The sequence below is a fragment of the Manis javanica genome, chromosome 10, assembly GCF_040802235.1.
Source record: "Manis javanica isolate MJ-LG chromosome 10, MJ_LKY, whole genome shotgun sequence".
Taxonomy (NCBI): domain Eukaryota; kingdom Metazoa; phylum Chordata; class Mammalia; order Pholidota; family Manidae; genus Manis; species Manis javanica.
The window spans coordinates 96129011-96155751 of NC_133165.1; the positions used below are offsets into that span (position 1 = coordinate 96129011).

The 26741-nt window shown below is 44.4% G+C and overlaps 1 protein-coding gene across 2 annotated transcripts; it reads right to left on the minus strand.

The window, feature by feature from the left end:
- Positions 1–1884: 1884 nt before the first annotated feature.
- HAL (histidine ammonia-lyase) lies at positions 1885–24407 on the minus strand. 2 transcript variants are annotated; one of them, XM_073213652.1, is made up of 20 exons: positions 24063–24407; positions 23350–23410; positions 23216–23243; positions 22803–22877; positions 22638–22710; positions 22481–22547; positions 22146–22183; positions 21384–21509; positions 19217–19356; positions 17462–17509; positions 16699–16846; positions 15875–15970; positions 15720–15778; positions 14855–14935; positions 11888–11953; positions 11646–11811; positions 8933–9067; positions 4518–4626; positions 4349–4418; positions 1885–2816 (listed from the first exon to the last, which is right to left on the minus strand). In XM_073213652.1, the coding sequence occupies exons 1-20, from the start codon at positions 24307–24309 to the stop codon at positions 2676–2678; spliced, it is 1974 nt and encodes a 657-aa protein (XP_073069753.1). In that variant the 5' UTR covers positions 24310–24407; the 3' UTR covers positions 1885–2675. The 2 variants fall into 2 exon arrangements, with proteins under 2 accessions (XP_073069753.1, XP_073069754.1); XM_073213653.1 differs by lacking the exons at positions 23216–23243; positions 23350–23410 and having other exon boundaries at positions 24063–24387.
- Between the last annotated feature and the right edge of the window lie 2334 nt (positions 24408–26741).

Sequence of the window (26741 nt, forward strand, 5' to 3'; positions counted from 1 at the left end):
CCACCTGGGCCGGGCTGGTTGGTCGGCAGCCACAGGCTCCATTCCGGTGAAGCCGGAGGGCGAGAAGCCTGGCTGCCGTGGCTCTCTGGACAGAATACATTTTCTTGAAGCCTCCAGTTAAAATTCTCTTGTTGGTCCAAACTGCAGCCTGAGCCATTTCTTGAACTGATTACTAAACAAAGGGAAGGTGACTACTTTGTCTGTAACCAGGCCTACACCCTGAGCTGAAACTAATATCCTCTCTTTTTTTGGTCTTGTTTTATGGCATATTTTCAATGTTCACATTTAAGAAATGTATACCTTCAACCAAAGTAACTCCTCAAATGCACAAAGATCAAGCTGTTCATGAGATAATTAGGTTTAGTAAAAAAATAATAATCCATTGACCAGATCTAGAAATGAAACTGAAGTTTAGTATAGTAATGAAAAGTATCTTCTTTCAAATTTCTCCAGTTATGGGATTTTTCTGTATGGGTACGTTGTTCCAGTAATGCCCCCAAATCACATACCCATGCCCTTGAGTATTTCACTCTCCCAGTTTGACTTGGGCTTGATGTGTGCGTTGGCCAGCAGGACATTAGCCAGTGTGTCGTGGTAGAAGCTGGTGCCCTCTGTGGCTTTCCCTCTGGCTGCCCTGGGACAGCAAGTAAACAGCCCAGTGAGCCCGCCTGGGACGAAGTCACATGCCTCTAACTCTTCTCCTGCTGCTCCCGGGAAAGAGAGAAACTGTACTGAGTGAATCATGTGTCCTAAAGACACTTTTTAATGCCTTAAGGTTCACTGATAAATCTTTCAGACACTTGACTAATTGCAGTTAACTCTGTTACAAAAATCTAAGACTACAGGAACAACGTAAGACAACTGGGACTTAGTTTATTCCATGTTTACCTTGAAATTCCCTGAAGGTAGCTGATGGCAGTAACATCTGTGTAGAAACCTCAATGACAAGTGCCCCAGAAGACCCTGTGGGAATCCAGTACTGCCCACATTGGAGCCAAGAGAAGCCATCAGTCTGCTGGGTTTATTTATTGGCTCAACTGCAGCTCATGGATGAGAATAAATAAACCTCATTTGTGCATTTACATTTTAGTGAAGAAGAGCACCAAGAATAGCCTTTCAGTAAACAGGTTCCTCGGCACATTTTTGGTTGCTGAATTGCTGCAGGCAGCAGTTTTCACTTTGTTTCCCCCTTTTCTGTGGACAGGGTGCAATCTAAGGAGTGAAAACTCTGTTGTGAAATGTACTGTTGGACCCATGTTAGGCTGTAGTCAGGGAGGCCAGCTGGCACGCGTGTCTCTCCTTGACCATCTGCAGTTTTCAGAGCCGTGGTTTCAGGCTCCTGTACTTGGAGTGCCGTGCACATGTTTGCACATATGAGAGCAAAGTCACAGATCTTAGCCTTACAACGCCAAGATCCCTCCTCTGGACAGTTACACTTAAGCCATGCCAGGAGGTCCTTTATCTTCTTCTTTGGGGAAAAAAAACGGATTGAGTAACTCACCTTAGGTCCCCATCTGACCTTTGTTGATGGAGCCTCATTTTAATGATTACCATTACAGGGGGGCTGGTTAACTTCTGAACATCAGATTCCTTATCTGTGAAGCAAGGAGGCTGCTAAACACAGGGTTATTTAAGAATGTGAATAGAGTACTGACAGGAACGAAGTGATAGAAGTGGTACTACTAACTTCCAACCGCAGTGGAAGCATCTTGGTCCTGTTTTTGATGTGTATGTTGATATATGATAAATATGAAATGCATGGTTCAGCCACTCCAATACCTGTATGTTCATTCCTTAACTCCTTTACCCAAAACCTCTCATTTACCTATTAATTATTCTTTACTATGATTCAATTAGTAGAAGAAAGAGCAGCTTAAGGACAAATTATGATTTAAAGCAGTGTTTGTTTATGAAAGAAAATTAAGGAACATTTGTCATATGGCATAGTACAGCCAGCCAGCCAAAGTTAGAGAGCATGTCAAAGCCAAAAAAAAAAAAACCCCACAGATGTCCAATATTTTTTAAGATGCCATCAGTCTGTTTTAAGATTTGAGTTTATAGAATGTTAAAACATCTATACAATTAGTAGACTCATAGACACTGACAAGGGACTACTGGTTACCAAGGAGGAGGAGTTGGGGTGGGTTGGGGGGAGAAGGATAAAGGGGCACAATAATTCACTATCACAATATAAGTTGGTCATGAGGACAGTAGTACAGCACAGAGAATACAATTAATGATTCTGTAATATCTTACTCTGTTAATAGATAGTGACCACACTAGACGGGGTGAGGATTTAATAATATGGGTAACTGCTGAACCACTGTGTTGTATAATTGAAACCAATATAATGTATATCAATGATACTTTTGAAAAAATAGATCTATGCAACTGTGGTTATTCTTCTTAACCTTTAAGAGTAAGTGGCATGCTGATTTTGTTAAGACAAAGAAAACCCCTGTAAATCGAAAACTCCTGTGTTTTGAACCAGGTGAACAACTACTGGATTTACCAACTGGAATACTGTCAGCAGCCTCACCAAAGTAGGTTTTCGAAAAACTGAATTATATAATGGACTGATCTACCCGGGAAAGTCCTCGGGTCTTTCCTTCAGCATAGTATTGTTTGCTCTTAAACTAAGTACCATCTAATCTGCTAATCCAAGATGAAACCTATTAAAGATCTTCAGACTCTGGGATTTTGGTGGATTTCTTGTGTAGAGATACCAGGGAAAAGGCCGTTGGAGAAACAGGTCTTGATTCTGGAATGTGCTCTGTTCTGTATTTTTCGATGTATGGTGAAGCTACCTCCCACACCTGAGAAACAAGGACAAAACAACGTCAGAATGGTGGCAATACTGTTTTCATATGCCATTAAACATCAACTTGATCTAAGTCAACACATTATCTATTCTTGACTAGCCACGCAGCAGCTGTTGGCTTGTTTTTATTATAAGCCATTTGACACATAATCTGTGTCAATTGATCTTTGGTTGCATTCACAGCTTTTAAAATACAAAGTCCAAAACTTGCCTAAAGTTACCATGAAGGTTTTCGGCTGCTTACTCTTCTAAAGCAAAACAAGCCAGCAAATAAAACCTAGAGAATTCAGTGTGGACAGATTGACGGAAAGTTGCCCCAGGGTAGGACTATGTTTCTAAAGCAAGCCTGGAGTGATGAAAGGCAATGAATTCCCTCATTTGCTCTGTTTGCTTGGCACTGGTGCTCTTGCTCTGTTCTTTACACCCTTGCTGCTCCAAGTGTGGCAGGTGGACCAGGAACACCACCTGGGACAGCTGAGAATGTCAGCTGCACTCCAGTCATTAATAAGTCCTGGGGGTGTAACATACAGCATGGTGACCACAGTTAACGATACTGAATCATAGATTTGAAAGTGGCTAAAAGAATAGATCTTAAAAGTTCTCATTACAAGACAAGTTTATATGGTGATAGATGTTAGCCAGACTTATGGTGATCATTTTGCAATATATAAAAATAAATATCTAATCATACTGTACACTTGACACTAGTATGTTATATGTCAGCAATATTTCAGTTTTTTAAAAAGGCTAACCTCTCACACCTCTCTACAAGCACCGAAGTTGGCAACAAGCAGGGGCGCTTCTCCCTCAAAGGGTGCAGGACACACTTAGAAATGACAGGTGTGAAGCACAAGGGGAGAAATCGCTCCCCAAGGGCAGAGCAGTGGTTCTGGGGGAAATTAAGCAATTCTAAGGAAAATGACACCCACATGTTACTATGAAGGGCTTAAAAAACTTTAAAAAATATATTTTAAAAATGAGTCAGCCAGCAAGGCATCTGTCCCTATCAGACCAGTCTACAGCCAATGCAACCGGAGGCAATGAGCCGCAGGAGAACCCACAGCTCCGTCAGGATGACAGGGGACACATCAGTGCACTGCACAGGCCCATAGCCCTGCTCAGTTTCTCTTGAGATCTTTGCAGTCTTTTAGACCAGGCAGTGGTGGTGGTGATGGCATCACAGAAACTCAGAATACTTTTGAATGAAAGGGAACATTCTTGGTGAAGGGGATCCATGAAGCTTTCATCTCATTTTTCTCCCCACAAATACTTGTCCTACAGCTCCATTTAAAATTCATTTCAGCTTCTAATCTTTAGATAGTATTTGAGGGCAACATGGGATGCTGAAGAGTTTATCGAATAGTTTTTTTTTGTACAGCCTTGAAAATTATATGCATACCTTTTTTGTTCATTTCCACGGCATAGACAGGAAACAAAAGAATAAGAGGATGTTTTTTCACTCCCCACTCCCACTTTGCTCTCCCATAATGTCCCAAAACTAAGAAACAAGCCAAGAAGCCAGCTTGCCTTCTGCTCCACAAGCAGCCTGTGGGCTGCCTCGATGTCTGGGGCCATGAAGCGATCTTTAATCCAGGGCCTACAGCGAAAACACACCAAAGCGTCAGCCAAACATTAACCGCCGCCAGGGTTCACAGTTCTCAGCTGGTGTCACTTCCAGGGACCTGTTTGTGTTTACCTTACAACAGAGCGCACCAGGTCATAGACCTTCTCCAGGGGAGTAGTTGTTCTCAGGGGGCGTAGAAATTCAATGCCCTGGCAGGCTGCCAGCAGCTCGATGGCCAGCACTAAAACGAGACAGGCAGAGGAGGGCTGGTTAAAGTCTGACTTCATGCTCAAGGCACAGAAATCACAGGCAGGCGGCGACCATCACTTGCTAGCTAACACATGGCTGGCTCTCCGTCTGTTGGTGGAATGAACTGTCTTGGTATTTGGTTGCCATTTTGAACCTGCTGTTCTAACCTCTTGGCTGCATCTTTAATGGTGAGAAAGGGAGAGCTTTCCAGTTGAAGATCGCAGTGTTCCCCTGGTCACCCCACCTGAGCAAGATGGATGACATCTCTTTCCTATTTCCACCTTTCTGTAGAGTTCTGTTTGTTTTTATTCTTGCTGTTCCCTTTGTCCTGAAATACCAGGCACATAGACCTTCATCAGAGGATTGAGCAAATGAGTCCTAGGTTGCCCTGGGACTAATTCTGTAATGCCTGTTTCAAGCATCCAAGACCACTAAAACTGAAATCCTAGAAACTGGTATCTTGCCAACTTCAGCTTTCTGAGAAAACGATCTTCCCATAGTCTTTTCCTAGCTAAGAACTCTTACTAAATGTACCATCCCTTGGAATCAACTCAAAATTTAGAGAAATCTAAATGTTTCTACATTTGATACAGTCTAATGAAGAATTTTTAACAGCAATTTATTTAGAAATGTAACCACTTTGGGTTCCATTATTCCAGGAAAATAATTTCAAAGTTTAAAGTTGAGCAGACGATTTAAGTACTTAACTGAAATGGAGTATTAAAAACGCCTGACTTCTTTTTAAATTTATGAAGTGCATTACAAACTGTCGAGTACAGATGGCTCTCAATGGGAGAGGTTGAAGTTACTGAATCCATTTCGAACCTGGAAGACATTTGCATCTCATCCTCCCCTGAGGAACTGGAAACTTCAAGAAGTAAAGCCTCTTACCAAATAAAGTTCACACACTTCTTCAGTAGAACTGGGGCTCACGATCAGAACTGGGTAGTCTTTCTGATTTCTTCCCCTGCCTGCATAACACGAACCTGGCCTCTTGGTTGGAGGATGCAAATAGGGAAAAAGGCAGATTTCATAGTGCAGATAACACGCAGCTTCTTAGGTGGGTTTGCCAGGTGACTGTGAAACCCGTCAGGAACACCTTGTCACCATGTTGGCAACATTTTGTTAAGTGCTCTTGGTTGCTCTCCACAAGCAGCCGCTCTCCCTGAGGTCATGGTTTGGGATTTTAAAAACTGCTCCGTTATTGCTGCAAATTCAAAGGTCTGCAGTATCTTAATTTACTTGGGTTTCTTTCTCTTGTTCTCATTTATTTTGAAATAAGCTGATACTCAGTGGCCTAAAAACCACTTTCAACCTTCCCTTTCAAAAACTTACACACACTGAAAATATCCTAAGAATCACAGACACACCTGGTTTTACATGACTCTTTTCTTTACCTTCACACCAACATACAGCATAATTCCCATGAACTAAAACTATCCTAAGCAAATATATAGTAGCCCTACTTATATTGCAAGAATGTCCTCAGAGTTTTAAAACTGGATGCTATTCCTTTCACTGACACCCAAGGCTAGTTTATATTTGTATTCCTTTCACTAAGAAAAGACTGTTCTTGTGACCTCATATCCTCAGGCCCTGAGATGTCTCTGCTCATTTCTTGGGCCTCAGTCTCCCTCTCCCTCCAGATCTTTGTCACCCTGAGCATTTTAAGCTTCTTCCTTTGAAAAGGTTCCCCTCCTTCCTCCAGTGGGTTATGTTTCAGGTCCTCTTTCCCTCTGAATGCAGTGGCCTCTCAAGGTTTTGTCTCAGATATTATTCTGTCTTTACATTTAGCAGCCCTCAGCTACCTCCATGCAGAGCATGCTGCCTTTCTTCATTTGTCCCAGTTCATCCTGGATACTTTAATTTTGTGCACATCCACTTCCCATACAAAACCAATACTGCGCCCCTCTCCACAGTTAGCAGCCTCTATTTGTTGTTTGGGTCTTACTCTTAAATATTTCTTCTGAGACACCTTTTTTCATCCCTTCAGACTAGATCTGGTTCAATTATATCCTCCTTAGAATGCTATTCTTTAGTCAGAATTTTGCTAAGTGTTACAAAGAGTTGTCATGTTGTCCGAGGTCTGTCTCTCTGGTTAAACTAATTTCCCAGAGGGCAGAGAGAAGAATATCTCATTCACTGCTAATCGACTGTGCTCAGATGGTAGATATCTTATCATCCCAACCAAATGGAATTATTCTCTTTCTGTGTCCTCTATGCAGTGAAGAATCACTAGGTACTGTAATCAGGTTCTTCTCTTGTACTTTATATCCAAGTTTATAAGATTATAACATTTATAGACATTTGTTTAATCTCTGCAATCAAAGCAAACTGCAGTAACAATGAGCATGCTTGAAATACAAACAACCAATTCATTTTTTGTTGCTCTTAACAGCACCTCCTTGATATAAACGTATAGAACTACCTCAGATGAACTGGATGTAGACTTGGGGCCTATAGTACCAACTTTATTGCCATGCAAACATTTGAACACCAAGTCTGTGCCAGGCACTGTTCTAGGTATTTTAGGTCCACCTTGGGATGTGATCCAGACAGTCGGGAACCTGCCCTTGCAGAGTTTACATTCTACTGGGAAAGGGCAAGCCTAAGTATTTCAGGAGTACTAAGGGCTATTAGAAAAACAGTAACAACAAAGGGAAAGAATGGCAGGTGCCATTTGGCCCGGGGCAGAAAGGGAGGCATCTGAGGTGAAACGCGCAGCTGGCAGATGGAGTGAGGGAGTGAACCCCGTGAACCCTTGGGGAGCAGGGTTGCAGGCAGAAGGGCCGCGAGAACCTGGTGCTGAGGTAGGGAAGGGTCCCCGGCCGCACAAGGGAAACACTGGGTTTCCAGCACAGGGAACCGGGCGGACAGCGGCGACAGGAAGTGCCAGGACGTTTGTTCGGCCACTGGAAGCACGTGATCCTCCCCCTGCCGTGGCGTCGGACGGTCAGTAAGCCTAACACTGCGTAACGGTGCGCACGTCATTCACCCCGCTGCGTCCGCCGCATGCATGTTCCCGCCGCAAGTCACGGCAAGAAGGGTGAGTGCCGTAAATACGATATTTTGAGTCCACATTCACATAACTTTTATTACTGTCTATTTTTATAATTATTGTTTTAGTATTAGTTACTGTTAATCTTTTTCATGTCTAATTTACAAGTTAAGCTTTACCGTAAGGTATGTAAGCACAGGAAAAAGCAGTATATAGAAGGTCTGGCGCTACCTGAGGTTTCAAGCGACCAACCGGGTGGTCTGGTAATGTTCCCCCGTGGAGAAGGGGGAACTACAGCAGTGATATTCTTTTGTCAGCTAACTCCTTCCAACACAGTTGCAAAAACTTAGAACTTAGGTAACAGTGCCTCAAGGAAGGCAATTTCTCTTTAAAAAAAAAAAAAAAGCAGTAATTAAAGCTGGGAGAACCTGGCCTAGTATAGCTCCACCTCTGAAGTATCTTTGCCAGAAAGGTTGGATCTAAAATTTGTCAAGCCATTAGGACCAACGGTAACGTACAGGAAATGCACAGGACAGAGAACAAGTTACAAGTAATACCACAAGGAAGCTAAGGGGCAAATCCTGAATATCAGTCTCTTTCAGAAAACTGACCTGTTTTTTTTAACTAATCAGTTGCCTGAAGAAGAAAAAGGGAGAGGGGACTCTTTTAGATTAAAAAGAAAAAAACCTTAAAACTTTGACCACCAAATTTAAAACATGGATCTTGAATCCTGATTTGAACAAACATACTGTAAAATCGTGGCGATAATTGGGAAATTTTGAATTTGTACTCGGTGGTGTTACCAAGACTTCTTGTTGATTTTTGTGAGCTGTGAAAAGGCATCGTGGTGGTAACTGTGTGTATGTAGGAGAGAAAGTATGTTGGAAGGAAATAATGTGACAGGTATTTGCTTGAAAGTAATTTGAGAAAAGTAAAAGAAAGAATGAAGCTTGAATCAGAGGAGGTGTATATGAGGGTTTATGGTACTAATCTCACCACTTTTGAATATGTTTTAAAAGTCTCATTAAAAAAAAAAAAGGCCGGGCAATGAACCAGCTTCGCCAGTAGGTGTGTTTCTTAATCTTCAGCGAACATCAGTATCACCTGGGGGGCTTGTTAAACCTAGATTGTTCTCTCCTCCCTAAAGTTTCTGATTCAGCAGTGCTGGGGTGGGGCCTGAGAATCTGCCTTTTTAACAAGTGCCCGGAGGATGCTGATGCTTCAAGCCAGCTGTCCCTTTGGGGACCACGGAGTAGGAGGTTATCAGTGGGGCCCGACATCCTGAAGGGGCTGGGGTTACCTTGCTCCACGTGCTCGATGACCCGGAGGGCCTTTCTCGCTGCCCATCCTCCCATGGAGACGTGGTCCTCGGTGGCAGCGCTGGTGGAGAGAGAGTCCACAGAAGAAGGGTGGCACAGACACTTGTTCTCAGAAACTGCAAGAGGCCAGGGCAGGTTGAGGATGCTTCTAAATGGGAAAAGCTGCAACAAGGCCTTTTGGCTGCCTGAGGTGGCCCAGGCATGGAATACTCTGTCCAGGAGCTGGGTTCCCCAAGGGCTTGGTCACTATCCAAGCACCAGAAGGTCCAAAATTATTTTAGGAAAAGGATGCAGGTTATTTTCTCCTAAACTGAGAAGCACTCTAAGGCTATAGTGAGTTCTGAGAGAAGACCTGGATGGGAACCCTAATGTCACAAAGCCAAGTTAAAAACACTGGAAGCATTTAGCACACTAGGGAGACTAGGAGAAAAAAGATGTAGTGGTCATTTGCAGGTGCTCGAGAACAATATTCCTGGTTGTGTCACCAGAGGAGGCAGGGTTAGAACTCAGGCATGATTTTGGGGTATCCAGGCTAGACCCACAGATCTTGAGCAAAATTAACAGTTCAGACTTTCATTGATGACAGGTGGTTGTACTGGGTTTAAGCAAGGGCTTCATGACGCCAGAGATAACTCAGAGGATGTGGGAGGAATCCTAGAGATGGCCTAGATGGGTGTCTTTCCAACTTCATTGTGCATATGAATCACTCGATCTTGTTAAGCTAACTGTTGGAAGGGGCCTGATTTCTGCTGTTCTAGCAAACTCTCAGGGGATGGCCAGACTCTCACCTTGAGACCACACTTGAAATAGCAAAGACCTAAATTACAAAGTTCCTACTCTCCAGGTTCAAAAACCACAAAAGGTCAAATTCAGAGATTTTTCTCCGCTTTTTGGTGACCTTGAAAGTGGCTCTGAGTGAAGCTTCATTTCAATGCTATGCAGGATTGTGAGATGATCCAAGAATAAACTTGGGTGAGCAAATCATCCTGGTTTGCCCAGACTTCCTGGGTTTCAGCACTGCAAGTCCCAGGTCCTGGGATCCTATTACAGACAAGCAGGAGGTGGTGAGGCTCGTTCAGAAAGATAACTTACAAGTCCCAAATAAAGGAATCTCCAGCTTCATTAATGAAAGCAAGCTGAACAACTTCAGTAGGAATCAAGAAGGCTTCCCAAAGTCCCTCATGTTTTCTAGAAATCAATTACCACAATCCCTCCATGTTAATGCAAAAAATTGCTGCCTTTAAAGAGGCATTTTAAAAGGTAAGTGAACCAATAGAATATACTGGACAGAGAAGATTAGTTCTGTGACTCCTTGTTGGTTATGTGTGTTGAGTTTCAGTGTGAGGCTTAGATGAGGAAGGGGTTAGGAGTAGTATTAATAGCAACTAATTATTTAGTGCTTCCAACATGCCAGGCACAGTTCTAAGGCTTTACATGCATTAATTAATCCATTTAATCTTGAAAATAGCCTGTTAGGTAAAATTTTCATCCCTGTTTCACATAGGAGTAAACTGAGTGTCAACAGGATCAAGAAACTTGCTCCATATCACACTGCTGGAAAATTTGGACTCAGAGTCTATGCTCTTAATTAACCATAATGCTATCCTTAATTAACCATAATGCTAGATCTGTGGGTCTAGCCTGGATACCCCAAAATCATGCCTGAGTTCTAACCCTGCCTCCTCTGGTGACACAACCAGGAATATTGTTCTCGAGCACCTGCAAATTAACCATAATGCTAACCTTGGGTAGGTTTGCCAGAAAAAATACAGGGTGCTCAATTGAATTTGAATTTCAGATTAAAAAATAATTTTTTAGCACAAGTTTGTCCCAAATAATTCAAATTTAACTGGGCCTCCTGCACTTGTATTTTAAATTTGGCAACCATGTTTTAGGATTAAGTATTGATTAAACTGAGATCTTTGTTAATTGCAGTGAGAGCACAGATGTGGGATAAAAAAAAATGCCTTGTTTTAAATTTTACTTAAATTCCTACGAGCTGTGCAATCCGGGGTAAGCCACTTAACTTCTTGGGTCTGCAGGTGTTTGTAAAATGGAGGTAACAGTAGTACCTGCCTTGTGGTATTGCTGTTGACAATGGAGTAAATAGAAGTGAAACTCTTTGTGCCAGACCCTATTTTGATGTGTTGTCTGTCCCTTACAGTCTTAAGTCAGAAATCAGTTATATTGAAGCTCAATTTTCATAGAGGGCATCTTGCATCCTACCAGCATTTTTACATGTTGAAATCACATCTTTACGGTTTTAGTGGTTGGTGTAGCTAATGGAATTATCCACTGTGTAATCATTCAGGTCAGCTCAGGTCGTACCATTAACTAGAAACATCTTTGTCTTTTTCCTTCTGACAGTCTTCAAACTGAGATTAAGGGAAAGGCTACAAAGATTAAGTTCATATGTGATGTCATTTGCGTCCGACAGAGAAATTGTGAAAACCTCTTTATTTACAACTTCGTTAGTGTGTGATTGTTTCAGCATATGTTGTTTAAGTCTTATTCTATATATTTTTCTAAAAAATACTAAAAAGACAAGCTGTGCATTTGTATTGACAGAAGATGGATGTAAATGGAATGGTGAAAAGTTAGATCTCATTCAGGGACAAAAGCTGATTCTTTTAGGTAAAACAGAAAGGCCCTTAGACGGACAGACCTGGCTCTGGGAAATGGCAGTGTGCTTACCAAGGGCTGCAGCTGTGCAGTGGGCGATCATGAAGCCAGAGTTCAGACCACCTTCAGCCACCAGGAAGGCAGGCAGCTCGCTGAGGGAAGGGTTACAGAGCCTTTCGATTCTTCTTTCGCTAATTGCAGCAAGTTCGTGGACTCCAATGGCCAAATAGTCCAGGGCCTGAAAGAGTGTCTCAATTCAGTTGGCCTATATTGGAATATGCTTTCAGGGTGAGGTGCAAGTTTAAAAAGCTTACTTTTGCTGGGTATTCACCATGGAAGTTTCCTCCAGAAATAGTCTCTCCCCTATTGGCATATACCATCTTTCAAAACAGGTTAAGGCTTGAATATCATATTTGCTGAGCACTTCAGGTACAGCCACCCCACATCCATCCCCCAATAAGAACCATTTACTGTTGATTTATACGCAAAATTTTTGAGCATCCCCAGACCCAAAAAGATAACCTCTGTTATGCTTTTCTGAGACCTTAGGACACATCTTGCTAAGAGATGCCCAAAATAAATAGTGAGAAAGCACAGATGCTCACGACACAGTTCAGAGCTGCGGTGGCTGGAGGCTGAGAAGCTGAGGGTGGCTCCCGGGGAAGAAGCTCGGTGGGGCGGCTCTGGCTGCTCAGGGTGTGCTGCCTCGAAAATGCTTCTCTGCAAGACCAAGACTGGAGGCTGTTTTCTTTTTCTTTTTTTGCTTTTCATCTTTTTTTCATAAAAGTGAAAATCCTCCGCTTTCAGATTTCTTTCCGTTAGCAAAAAACAGATATTGACGTAGGTTTTTCATAAGCAAAATGGTGTAACATGAACTTTAAAAAAGCAGAGGATGTATGTATAACTCTTTCCCTACTCTGCTTACTTTTAACATTGAGATGCAGTGTTCACTTGTACAAGTGTGGGGTGGAAAGGAAAATCTTCCTGCAAGCAGTTGTTGACATAAAGGGACACACACACACACACACACACACACACACACACACACACACAAACCTTAAAGATGAATCATGTACACCCAATGAGGAGCCAAAGAAACATGAAACAAAAATGATGTTTTCTTTTGAGGTTAGAGATTCTCAAGCACCATAAGTATAGTAATCCAGTGGTTATTCACTTTCCCTCACCAAGTTTATAACCTGAAACTAAGAACTCACCCTAGGACACCAGTTTAAAAGCAACTCCACAGTGACTTGTGCTCCATAGAAGAATCTGCTGAATGGAAGAGTGTGCCGATGAGCAACCACCAAATTGGAACAATCAGTTCTGGGAAAATTTTCAAATTCTCTACACGGCGATCATGTGCCAGCAGTGTTCACAGCTGATGGCAGCTCATAGGTTGCCACAAACCCATTTAAGTAGGAGGCAGCTTAGACTCACTGAATATGAACACCCTCAGGGACCATTCAGTTCTACCACGCTCTTCACTTAAACCAACAGGCACCCAGCAAGAGCAGTAACAGACCCTTCTTCCAGTTCCAAAGAGCTGATTTTCACCTACTGGACTAGAGAATATTTATTACCTATTAACCAGGAACTCACTCTGTGAGAGAAAGGTTCTGACTTCCAGATTGCTGGAGATGTATGTGTTACATTAACTTAGTCAAGTTTGGAGTTAATCTTTTCTGTACATAAAACTGTGAGCCTATTACATCTGGCCCCGTTCTTCTCCATGCACCTACCCCCAACCACGGGCCCTGGTCCTCTCTCCATTCTCCGACTCCTAAAGCAAATCATCTCTGCATCAGTTAAGACTTAAGCATGTTTTTGGTTCTCTAGTTGTTCCAAATTTGTTTGTTGGCCATCAGATTATAGCAATCAGAATTTAACTCCCATAATATCCAGCAAACTACATAATAGGTATTCTATATCTGTAGCAGAAAATTGAGAAAAATACTGTTTCAGGTATCACAGTATTGCAGAAGAACCCCCAAATATTTGCCTACTGAAAATTCACCAATAATTAAGAATCTTTAGTTGAGAAAGGAAAGAACTTTTGACTGAAATTTTTGCTGGGCAAGTGGTGGGGGGAAAATTCAGTAGGGAATTAAATTACCCTTCTCCCATGTACAGTGATTCTAATGGTAATATTGGGGGGTTTTACTTTATAAGATACCCTTTCAAATCTCACTCAGATAAGTGTAGAATGGATTCCCCTCCTCTACAGTGTAAGGACTGATTGATGAGACAAGACTACAGAGTTCATGCACACTCCGCCCCATTCAGCAGTGGGGTGGTGTTGAGGTGAATGAGTTGAGTATTATTTACTGTGAGTTTAATCTAACTGTGCAACAATCTGAGAGGACATAAAACACACATCCTGAAGAAAGCTTATCAGGGAAGCCACACTAAAGAGCTGATAAATCTCACACAGCTGCTGTGAAACCACTCTGCTGACCCAGGCTGTGAACTGCTTTCATGGCTGCTAATCTAGCACTTTCTCCAGTATTAAGAATTGAGGCAGGTATAGGTAAAAAAGATTCCTAAGGTCCTGGGTGGTCTTCAAACGCAGTGCTGTGTCTCTGAAGACTTTGCCAGTCTGACCCCTGACAGCTCACATCGACTTCTGGGGGGACCTGTGCCATCAAAGAACATTCCAAAGCAAAAACAAGTTGGCTCTGAGATACGCATACCAGGAAAGGAAAGAAACGCACCATGCTTGAGAAATGGAAGCACTCAATATTGTTTGTACAAATATGGAAACACTAATTTGAGTAAAGTCCACGTCAGAAATAAAAACCTGGATGGCAAAAGTTATAACTCTCTGGTAAATACTTTGGAGTGTTAAAAGGTTGCCTTCTGCTTAATGCATCACGGCATCCCCACAGCCAGGAGGGTTTGCATGGCCGTCAGACCTACCGAGGGTCTCGGCCTTCACAATTGTGACAGGGGTCTTCATCCTTCTACCAACAACTTCAGCCATGGGTTACAGGGTGGATGTCCTTGTGAAACCTCTCAGCCAGTGCTGGAAATACCTCCTTTAATCTTTAGTGGGTCAGTTTTGAAAGCATATTTCATAGTATGTTAGACTCAAAACCTGAGATTAGGTTCACAGACCTGCCTTACCAGCTCTGATCTACAGAAAGTCTTGACTTGTAGGCACTTAGTCTGTGAAATGCAGTGATAGAAAAGAGATGCTACACAAAATGATCACTTCAGCAGATCTTAAAATTACCAGCTGGAATTCTGTAATTACAGCTTAGCACACAGTCCAAAGATACAGGATTATCTGTTGCACTGTTAAGTTCTGTGGTAATAATGTTCTTCACAAATGCGATTGTGTCATTCACCACACCATGGACCTAAAATATAAGATGAAATGAATCAATGCGTGGAAGATACTGATAATGGTGCCTGTCACACAGTCTGATATTCTTAGTAGAAGAGCAAGGATTTATTCTAACTGTAGAGCTTATTTGGCAATTCTTTCCATAGACATTTTCGATTGATCTAGCTAGAACAGAACTTGTTGACTGAAAGGAAATGAGGGCATTTACTCCTGGGAGGAGTCTTGATTACATTCTGGACTGGAACGTGAAACACTCTTTCATTCTTGAGATGTGTGTTCATCTCTCATTCAATTAATTGCCTGTGCAAATGAGCAGTAACACCTGCAATGCAAGATGCCTCATGCCAACCCAGGCCATCTGCTTTTTTATTTGAAGTTAAGCCTCACAGACTCATTTATGATGGTTTGTGTCTGCCTATGAAATTCAGATAAGGTACAATCTTGGATGCGTGCTTGAACTTTGATTAGACTTTTCTGTGAATATTGCTGGCAGGCTGGCTCTGTTTCCATCTACCAGGGAGAACCAGTAAAACTCCTTTAAATGGTTAGGATGATGTTATTACTAAGAGTATTACTTAAAGATAGGGCCCTAAACCTACACAGCAAGAACAAAGCAGTTCAAACAGCAACAGCTTAGCATACAGAGTAGAAACTTTACAATAACTGGACAAATGGAAGTAGGATATGCATAATTTTTATTAGAAGCAGTAGAGAAATTTAGACCAATACATGATTTTCTAACACCTTCATTTTCTATATTCTTTGCTGATTTGGGGGAAAGAAAATAAACTGTTTACCTGTGGACAGCAGCGCAAGGTGTATGCATCCTGAACACGATCACAGAACCTGTGACTTTCTGCGGATGTGGTGGTGAGAATGGCAGAGAATGTGTTATCATTTTTTCCACAAAACCCAAACCCAGATAAGCTCACTCACAGAAACACGCCCAGACCTGCTATCTCAGATGGGTGGTGATCTGAGTCCAAGAGGGACCGAAAGCGAAAAGCGACTTCGCCTTGCCCCCGATGAGGGCGAACAGCATGGATGTCTAGAAGTGAGGAAGGAGAAAATGAGTACCTCTTACTCGAGTCACTACCATCTGTGGCTCAGGACCATCCATGGCACAGACAGCCCTCACAAGTCCCAGAAGTTCCTAACTGCTGCTCACAATTAAAACTTAACTCTGAAAGCAGGATTTTCCTTATTGACTTCATTCATTACACTTTGCATATCTGATTGCACAGTATGTGTTGAGCCCATTCAGCTCAAGACACGAGGCCTAGCCGAAAATAAGTCAGGCTCATAATGGAAGGGAACTCTATAGTGGCCCAATTTTAACCAAGTTATTTTTAGACAGTTTTCTGTCCTACCACATATAATAATAGGGTATCTTTCCAAATCACTACTTTCGAGGTAAGCTACCACTTCCACAGTTTTTCTCTCCAAGTTTTCTCATGGGAACCAAGTCTAATCCTACTCTAATTGTAAACCCCTATGAACAGATTCCTAAGACAACACATAGTTTGACGGGAGTCAGATCTGTGTGATCTGAGGCAGGTCACTTAATGTTCAAGGTCAGTGTGTCTGTAGAAGGTGGTTGTTTCAAGGATCAAGTGCACACAACCTGGAGGAAGCTGTGGCAGTATTGCAGGCACTACAGTCACTTGGTTTTCTCCTCCTTCCCTTCTCCCCACTCCTGTGTCTAAAGACCTCCACCACCCAGTGTCAGCAGCTCTCACTGAATGAACTGCACCCAAACAGAGGAACCGTGCTGACCGGTATCAAAGGCTTTGGTGGTGCCCTTCAGCACTTCAAGGGTCAGGGCCGCCACAATGTCAGCCTGGCGTGCGATGGCGCTGGCTCTCTCCACCGCTTCGCAGCCCAGGGAGGTGATCATCTGTGTCCCATTGATGAGTGCCAGGCCCTTTGGGGAGGAGGAGAGACATTTCCTACTGTATTATAACAAAACTGCATACAAGTTGGTTTCATATCTTTTGCTTTCTTAAGCCAGTCAGCTGAATGATGTTTATCCATGTTTTCTAAAGCACAAGGCAGTAATGCTTATTGAACCCCTTGATGATTAAGGGCCACCCGATGGAAATCGTTAGTATAAATCCAGCAAATGGAATACCTGTTAAATGTCCCCATACTTGAGGCAGCAATGTAGCTATAGAGTAGACTGCATATAAATCCTTAGCTTAATTATGTTGCATTTCTTCTTTTACTTCTCATCATTGTAGACATTTTAAAACAATTCTGGCCCAAGACTCTTGGCACAGAGCACTTTAAGGGGTATTGGCTCAGAATATCTGCTAGAGATCCTTAGATAACATGATATGAAGTTTAATTTATTAGGTAAGAGAACCCCAAGCATGTGTGGAATGAAGAATCAATCCTTATGGAGGAACCCTTTCTTCAGTGACCAACTTTTAACAAATATGTAAGGCATGTTTAAGAATCCACTGAGACTGATATTGAGACTGAAAATAGTACATAACTAAAGACCTGTTAAAATGAACAAATTTTTCCATAATCTCACCTCTTTTGGTTTCAAAACAATTGGTTTCAATCCATGAGCCTCTAGGACCTATGGAACGATTAAAAAGATCAAAATGGGTATCAAGTGAAATACCAGCTATTTCTAATTTTCTGAGGAATCCAATAAAAGGTACTTAAGCCCAAAGGTCTTTTGTAAAATATTAGATCTAAATGAATTGATTCTGTTCTTCTCTGGTCTATTCTCTAGTTCTGTACTTTAGTCTGAAAGCAGACTTGTCCAAATAATTTTTGCACTTGAATATGGGGCTCTAGTACCTACAGACTCAAGCCTGAATTTTGGTTTCTAGGTCCTCCATGTTTGGTTTCTACCTTAGTGAATCACTTTTCCTCTTGCTGCTTCCCGAGCACGTGTGCCCACCTGTCCAGCACTCAAGCTGGGCTACTGACTGTCCGTGTTCCCCCAGCCTCCAGGGCTTGGCCTAAAAAGTCCTCCACCTTCATCACTTATCTAAACTCTGGCAGGATAATCTGCCCTTGAAATAAAGAAGTGAAAGCAGACACTAAGTGAAGGTTCTTCTAGGGAAGAAGGAAGACAGAGCCAGCACCATTTACCATGCCCATTTCACAGGTTTATTAAGAGTACTTATTCCAGGCCAGATTCTGTTCTGGGGAGGGTGCTGGAGATGCAGGCAGGAGAAACCGAGGCAGACAAGCTCGGGGCAGTTACAGCAGAAATAGTATGTTAAGTGCTCCGGGAGGGAGGAAGTGGTCAGGGTTTGGTGGAAAATAATCCCGTAAGATGCTAGGAGAGTACAAAGGAGGGGCAGAAGGGACTTGGTGGGCAGGGAAAAGCAGCAGAAGAGCAGAGGGGGCCGTCTCCCAGGGGTTTTGTCAGAGGAGGAACGGGAGCGAGCAGGGGGGAGCAGAATGGACATGTGCTGGCCCCTCTGCCTAGGACACAGCGCTTGCCAGCCGCAGGGAACCTCCAGCTGCTGTAGTGGAGAGCCTGGTGGGGAGAGATGAGGGGGTAGCATGACGAACACGACTTTATAAGCCACTTTAAGTTTAGAGTTTATCCAAAGGACAATGGGAAGCGATACAGGCTTTAGTGTGGACATGCTTGGATCTGAAGGTGGTTGGGGGAACACTACATAGAGGGAACGTCAAGATCAGGCTGCATGGAAGAAAGGTGGGCTGGAACCTGTGTCTCCATAAGGACTGTATGTTTGCTTAACTTCCTCCTCCTCGGTCCTCTGCCCCTTCACTTAAGTTAGGGGACCTCTCAGCAATTGTTTAGAGATGGCACTTCAGATAATTCTTTGGGCTGCTCTGATGGAATTTGGAGATGGAAGAAGAAACATTAAAACTTTATCAAAAAGCTTTCTGATTAGCCAGCAGGTGGGAACTTGGGGAACAATGGAACCTGCTTTCTAGAGGCCACACAGCAAATACAATGAACCAGTGAGAACCAGCAACCAAATAAAGCTGCCACAGTGTGGGACTTCCCAGTGGGCAGTGGGAGCGTTAGGTGCGGAATCAATGCCTGAGATTAACACTGGCCATTGCACCTTTTCACCAAGGTGGCCGTGAAGTCCTGAAGGCTGACGATAAAGCAGGAAAGCTAAGAACCTTGCCTAGTTTGACTTCTAAGCTTCAATTTTCTTACCTACAAAGGGGATAACGGTGGCTCCCTCATTGGGTCTGTAAAGATTAAGTGATTTAAAAACCATGCAAGAACGCCCCATATCCAGCCCAGGAAATTTCTGCAGAAGGAAGTTTTTTATCAAAGTCTTACGTATTTAGCATCAGCCCAGCCACTCTTTGGAGACCACATCTTCCCTTCTCCAATCATCCCAAGAGCAAGATGAGAGAGCGGAGCGAGGTCTCCACTGGCACCAACGGTTCCTTTTTCTGGCACATAGGACAGGCAGGAGGCTGGGAGAGAGGTAGGCATCAGTCACTTGGGGAGCACTTCATTCTCTCTGGCCATCCTTGCTTTGCCAGTGAGACCAGCCTCCCCCGGAAAGGAACTAGTATCACTTGATGTTGCACATACTCAGGGAAAGACAATTCCCCAAACACAACTAATGCTTGAGGGGCCTGGCTTAGCTGCCATAGAAAGAGTAAGGCAAGAGGCAAGGGGGAGAGGAGAAAGGCAGGAAGGAGAATGGGGGGAGGGAAGGATGGAAGGGGGACCCTCCCAGCAGCAAAGCCTTCTCTTGTAAGCCACTTTAAGTTTAGATTTTATCTTAAACTATAGGAGATATTATAGGTTTTAACTAGGACACTCTCAATTTGCTTTGTAAGGTGATTGGGCAAACACTGTGCATAGAGGGAGAATCAAAATCAGGTTCTGTGGAAGAAAGCTGATCTGGAACCTGTATCTCCAGAAGAATTATCTGTTCTTTTAACTACTTCCTCCTTGATCCTCTGCCACCTTGCTTACTGTTACTGTGCATATTCTAATTTGATACAAAAATTTCTAGAAATTATAGCAATGTATCTTAAAGACATCACAAACTAGCTGTTATTTATAGTCTTGTTTCTAAGAACAAAAAATTAGAAATGACCTAGACATGGAATTAAGACGCTTTTAAATGACCAAATGGTGTGTAGCCATTAAAAGCTGTTGGAGAAGGTTGGGAAATACGTATGTTAGAAAATAAAGTGTTACACAAGTGTACCGCCCATCACAATGTTAACAGGGGTTCTCTGGGGAGGTAAAGTCATAGGCAACTTAGTCTCTTCTTTTTTGCCAGATTATGTGTCACCCAGTTTGCCACCCCACCACCACTTATAAATAGACATGTACTATTTGGAGGAAATTCCCAATAAGTTACCCCAAAAGGGGCTTCTTTTTTCTCAAGTAAACTCAGACTCCCGATAGCAATGTTTCTTCCAACTGCTAAACAATGTCAGGAGGGTAAAGCTATGTCATCCACAGGCCAGCTTCTAGATCATATTTTAACCTGGGGAATTTTCAGAGCTCCAGGGACTCAGAGGTGCCTTAGACTCATTCATGAAGTATACGTGGTCTCCAGGCCAAAGCTGTACTATCTAAGATTATGGGGCAGACCAGGGTGGGAGAAAAATGGGTCTTGGAATCCCTCCGGGTTTGTTCAGCACAGCCCTATATACTATAAACTGTTCATTCATCTTGCTTGTCACTGGTTGTTCTATCTGGTTTATGTGTCACTTGCGTCCGTAGCATGGGGACTTGGGCATGTACTTTGCTTTATGTGACTATACAACCCCGCTTCTCCCCCAACTCTTTCACCCCCACAGAGTTCCCTGAGCCTCTGCTGACCTACAATGTTTATCCTTATCTGTGAGAAGGGACAGTGGCCTCCCAAACATTTCAAAGCATGCCTCCACTTTGGGATTTTCCTATAGCAAGTTCTAGCAAAGAGTTGAACTGCATCAGATTTTGGCAGTAGATGGTTTCATGATCCATAAGCTACTCTTTAATCTCTTTATAGTTCTGTTCCACTCTGGTGAGAAGTTGAATTTCAGTTATTTAAGTCTGGCTATCCCGCCATTTGGGAAGCATTCAGATTTCAGATTCCCAGGCACCAACCAGAACTACAGAACTGGTGTTTAGGTTGGACACCCAGGAATCCTTGTGTTTCCCAGATGATTTGATACAACTTCTCTAACCACATTGGGTTACAGATTCTACTGAATCAAAGGATCTTTGCAGCTCTGAACTTACGGCCAGACTTAAAGATGCCAAATGCTAAGTGAAGGGTAAGAGAAGTGAGTCAAAGTACATAGGAATAAGTGTCTCTGCCCGACCCTCCCTCTCCCTTAGCTATCCTTCTCTTGACAAGCCCATTTTCCATTCATCTCCATTATTATATGGCTTCTTGTTTCAGCCAAGTCTTCACCATCCATCAATCAGTTCTATCTTATGGTACATGCCCAGCCTCAATGGAGGTCAGTCTGGTGATCCATTACATTACCATTAAATACATCAATAACTTGCTTGAGGGTTTCCAGAGAAATGCCACTGTATCCTTTGGCTAAGACATTGATCCTTAAAGCCAAGAGCATCCGACATCTCTCAGGGATCAGTGGTTTCCCAACACCTACGAAAAACAGAATTGATGTTTCCTCCTAGAAAACCAAAATCTTTTCCACTTCCTTGCATTTCTCAAATCTCACTTGACTTCAGTCCAGTCTCCTATTACCTTTCTCCTGTGGATGCAGATACTTGGACTGCCCTCTGTCCTGACTGCCTTGCTTCTTAAAGCCCCATCTTCTAGACAATGGGAGACCCCAGTCTTGTCCTCTCAGTTCTCTGTCCTAGAACACTTCAGTGAGCCCCTACCCTCCTCAACACTTAGAATGGCATCCGGACTCCAGCACAGGCTTCCCTGCAGTCAGATGGGACCTGATTCTTGCCTCCCCCTGTCCCGATGTGCTCATTCACTGAGTCCCAGCCTTAGTTTCATTCCCTGAAAGCACCACTCTCTTGGCATGATAGTCACATGCTTCTGCCCCAATCCCATCCCTACTTGGTCCATTCCTTCTGCTGAGATTCGGCTGAGAGGTGGTCTTGTCTGATACTTTCTGCTTCCCTTCCTCCCCCCGCAGCAGAATTAGCACTAGTTTTTGGAATACGTGAGCTCTTTGTGGCTGTCATAGGTGCCTCACATTGTGCTATACTTTGTTCGTCAAATCAAGCAAGATCTAGAAGGCACCCAGTATTTGGAATGATTTACCTGAAGCATGTGAGCGTACTAAGTTGACCTGGAGCTCTCTGGAAGAGAAAGGGAAACAGTGCTCTTAGATCCAAGTGAAAATGTTCCCTCAGCTGGTGAGATGGAGAACAGTTACACTTATGGAGCGGCAAAATGAGGCAGCGTGCTGCCGTGGTAGAAACCAGCAGGCCTGTTTCTAATACCAACTTGTATGCAAGTGAACACATGCCTCATCCTTTTCATGAGTAAATTGGGGGCAAATGTTAATTATCCCCCTTGAGAGAAATTTCAAAGACCGGGGTGGGCGGCATGTGAATGTGTGTGTGTTTGGTGGGGAGGGCAGGAATCAAACCTACTGTAGCTTACTGACAGGAATTAGAGTTCTGGCAAATTTTCCAAAGCCGGTAGTAATGCCGTAAACAACTAGAACAAAAAACAGACATTATACAGTTAGACACAGGCCATGTTTTTAAGTCTACAAAAAGAATTGAATAACACAAAGGAAAGAGATACCAGTTTTTTCTTTTACGATGCTGTCTATGACTTCCCTGGATTTTTGCACCTTCTTTTCAGCAGTTGGAGTGAGCTAGGAAAACGTTGTTAAGAGCTGAGCATGGTAAAGGCTTCCGTACGCAGCAAAAACGTTCAGAGAACATCCTTCCCCACCCACCCGCATACCTTTATTTTGTAACACCCCTTTCCCAGGTTGACCAGATCCTCTGTGGTTAGACTGTCCCCATCTAAGGCGATGTACTGCACAAAAGAAGAGGATCATCCCGTGAGTGTGAACAGCTCGGCTGCTTGAACAAGAGAATGGGGGAGCCTCAGGCAGGACCAAACTGGCACTTGGTAGATTTAACACTGTTGTGAAGCACTGATGTGCTAATTAAATACCAGCTTGCTTCAGAGGAGGCTGAGTACAGAAAGTTAGACATGACACAGAAAAGCATAATGCTTTTCCCTACCTTCTGCCGGGAGCTGGGTATGGCCCTGTCCTAACTGGCAGTGTTTGCTCAGGGACTTTTCTGCCCTCCCCTCTTTACATGAGGGAGACTTAATTTTCTTAACAAAAAGAGTGGTTGGAAGCTTACCTTCTCAGGCTCCCGGTATTTGCTGTATCTGAAGCCAGGTAAAGGAAAACCCTGGGTAGTGTGGAAAAGCCCCAACCCCGTTGCTGGCAGGAGCAGCCCCCAGAGCAGACCAACAAGCCTGCAGGAAAGGATACAGGTAAACGCCTTCTGGCTGTGAGGGAATGAAGTCGGGAGACATGGCATCCCCTTCTATCACTGAAACAAGAAGGCAAGATCCTTACAGATCACCGCAGAGAGCCACGCCTGGCATTGCTGGTAAATCAAGAAAGGGGGCTCCTCAGCCGCCTTTGAATTCTATAGAAATGGCTGCTTTAAAATGACTCCAGATGCTTTCATATTCTCAGTGTCATTACAAAGGAGAGCAAAAAGCAGAGGGGGAGGTATCTGGTGTGGATACAGGGGTTTAAGGAAAGTTCAAGATTTAACCCCCACCTCCATCCCCATCCCCATCCCCAGCTTTATTTGGTTCTAACTCTGAACTCCTTCTGCCTAATATGCCTGTGGGGCCTTTAGTCTGGGGAGTTGTTTTGAAGGGTAACTGGAGATTCTGGACTGCAAAGGGAGTCAGACCTGCAGCCTGGGGTTCAAATGTAGTCTTTGCTACTTACTGAGGGTCTGACTCTAGCTAAGTCACCTCTTCTCTGTGTCTGTTGCCTCAGCCCTAAAAGGGGGATAAGAACCCTAGGTTTCTCTCAGGGTGTGTCTGAGAGACACAGAGGCCGAGCACGTGACGCAGCCGGAGAGCATTTTCCTGCCGGGGGACAGCAGCAGAGCCTCCTTCCCCCACAGCGATGTGAGGTCGAAGCCCAGCCCCATCAGGGTGCACTGCTCCCCTCCGGCCACTCACCCACTTCCACGAACTCGTTGTCCTCCAGGGCCACTTCGAGTGTGTCCTCATTGTCCAGCAGGCCCAGGCCCTTGCACCGGCGCACGAGGAAGTGCACGTCATCCACTGAGGCAAAGCCTCCGTTGTCTGGCTTGTTCTTTATGTAGCGCCGAATGGCCTCCCGGCCTAGCCAGCCCACGGTGCACTGTGCATCGCGGCAGGGCACTGCCAGCCACTCCCCGCGCACATGGACGGTGTACCTGGGCATGGCTGTGCTTCCCGACGTCTGCGGCCTGAGGAGACCACTGCAGCCAGGCCTGGCCTGAGCTTTCGCCTCTGACAGTCACCAGTGGCAGTCACTGGGAGGGGAGACTTTTATCTGGGAGTGACTACCAAGGTGTGGTTGGTGTGGAGGAGGAGGATGGACTTTCAAAACACATCCCCTCCCACACCTTTACCTATTTGTGCATTGAACAAATATTTATCGAGTGTGCTGTGGTGTCCCTTTGGGTCTCTGCTGCTGAGCTAGGGGCAGGAGAGGGGGTCACATGCAGGCCAGCAGCCTGTCTCCCTGCGATGCAGCCTGTTGGCGGAAAGGCTTGGGCTCCCCGACACTGAGGGTCCCAGTGCCCAGGGGCACCTGTGGCTGGCCCCCTCCCTCAGGGCCTGGTTTTCCCCTCCCCCGGTATCATCTGTCTGCATTCTCCTCCATTTAAGAGCAGCTTATAAACACCATGTTCCTGTCTTTATCTGAAATTACTCAATTGTAAAAATGCACCGTGCGTACCTACTGTGATACCAGGAAGTGTTGCAACCTTCACTCATTTGTTTATTCCACAAACATGTGTTGAGCAACTAGGCCCAGCCATCACCAAGCCTTTCTGAAGCTGTCCCTTCTCAAAGGGAGATGCAAAGGCCAGAGATCATTTTCACAATGAAAAGGTCGCTGGGTAAACGAGCCGCCACCGCCCGGAGGCTAGCAGCTCAGGCGGCCACGGGTGGGACTCCAGCTTTACTACTTATCAGCTTTGAGCAAGTAAGTTATTGATTAGCCTCTTTCCTCTTCAAAAAGCACAGGGGCTGACTGCCTCACTGCAGTAGCTGCGGTTGCCTACCTGGATCAAGTCCTGGCTCTGCCATTTGTAGCTGTGTGACATCTGGTTATTTGACTTCTCAGGGCCTCAGTTTCTTCATCCCCCATAAAATGTATCCCATATAAAATGGGTATTATGATAGTACCTATATCAAAGAGCTGTTGGGAGGACTCAGGGAGTTCATGTATGTGAAGCCCTTAGAGCAGTACCTGGTGCACTGGACATGTTACAGAAGAGTTTGTGGAATAAATGAGTGAAGGTTGTAACACTCCCTGGTATCACAGACTGAGTGAAGCCTGTTTGTTGTGATGACCCAGGGGTTGTGTTTTCCTCAGAGTAAAGGCAGAGTAAAACCAGGGGCCGTGAGGGAGGGACACTGCCCCAGGATGTCCTGTGATGGTGCACGCCGTGGCACCGCCCTCCTGCTTGCTCCTCCCCCTCAGCAAGTTTCCAGAACATTCATGCTGTTCCTCAAGGACCTTCCCAACACCCTCTGCCTCTCATCTCAGAGGAAGACCTTACCTCTTCCATCTTTGAGAAAACTGAAGCCCACAGATGTGAAGCACCTCAACTTTCTGCCCTCCTCCACTCATCCTGTAAAGGAGGGCAGAGGGCATCAAGAGTCAGGAAAAAGGACTAATAACATTTAACCTAACTGCCTAAAGCATGGGCCACCCAGTTTTGAATAAACAACCCGAGGCTAAGCTTAGAAATGCGCCTGCTCTAAGTTAGATAACTAGAAGTGGGCAACAGCCTGGGGGCGTGATCCGTGATAAGTCACATAGACATGCTTGGGTAAGCAAGAGATAACAATTGAAGCGGTCAGGCAACTGGAGTGTTCCCTAAAAGGTTACAATATAGAATGTGTTTTAAAATTATTGGTTGTAGAAATGCGCGGGCTTCGGTGTAACGGCTGTGAAAATCCTATATAAGCAATACCTAAAATTGCCTGGGGGTCGGCAGCTTGGACTCGGCCTGCGTGTCAGGGGAGGTGCTGTCGACCCCAGCTTGCTGGCTGAATAAAGACTTTGCCTGTACTTACATCTCCATGCCTGTGTGCTTTGTTCTCTCGGGAAAACCCTGAGTTCCTGGACCCTAACATTTGGGGGCTCGTCTGTCCGAGATCTGTGCGGCTTCCCTGAGAACAAAGGACAGCTGGAGGCAAGGTCTAATTGTCCGGACGGGGCAGTGCAATTCGAGGGTCGCCCCCTCGTGTCTGCATAAATCCGTTATAAAGCGGGAGTCGCCATCCCGTGTATGGTCTCAGGTTAGTGGCCCTGAGTGAGAGAGTCCGGGTTGGTAGTCCCGGCCCCCAGGTTAGCGACCCTGGGTGAAGCCCAGGTAACCAATCCTGGCCCTAAGGTCCTAGTGACTCGGCCTTAGGAAGGCAAGTCCGATCGGCAGAAAACTGGTGCCCGAGGAGGAAAAGATCGAGCTCGTCACCCTGAGGCGGTCCGAGTGGATGCCTTTCGGGAGAATAACGAGAGTTTTTGAGGATTCTGAAAGTGGTGAGTGTGGTGCGCACCAGAGTGAGAGAAGGACCGGTCCAAACAAGTGTGATCAGATGTGGTGTGTGTGCTTGGTGTTTATTTTACTGTGTTTTGGT

Bases quoted from the DNA above. Each gene is read 5' to 3' on its own strand.
- HAL (XM_073213652.1), bottom strand. From the start codon at position 24,309: ATGCCCAGGTACACCGTCCATGTGCGCGGGGAGTGGCTGGCAGTGCCC. The intron at 22,548-22,637 runs GTATCTCTTTCC...TTTTTGTTCTAG, and splicing joins CATCGTAAAAGAAAAAACTG to TTGTTTACGGCATTACTACC. The intron at 16,847-17,461 runs GTGAGATTATGG...TCCTCCCCAAAG, and splicing joins TTGTTTTGAAACCAAAAGAG to GGCCTGGCACTCATCAATGG.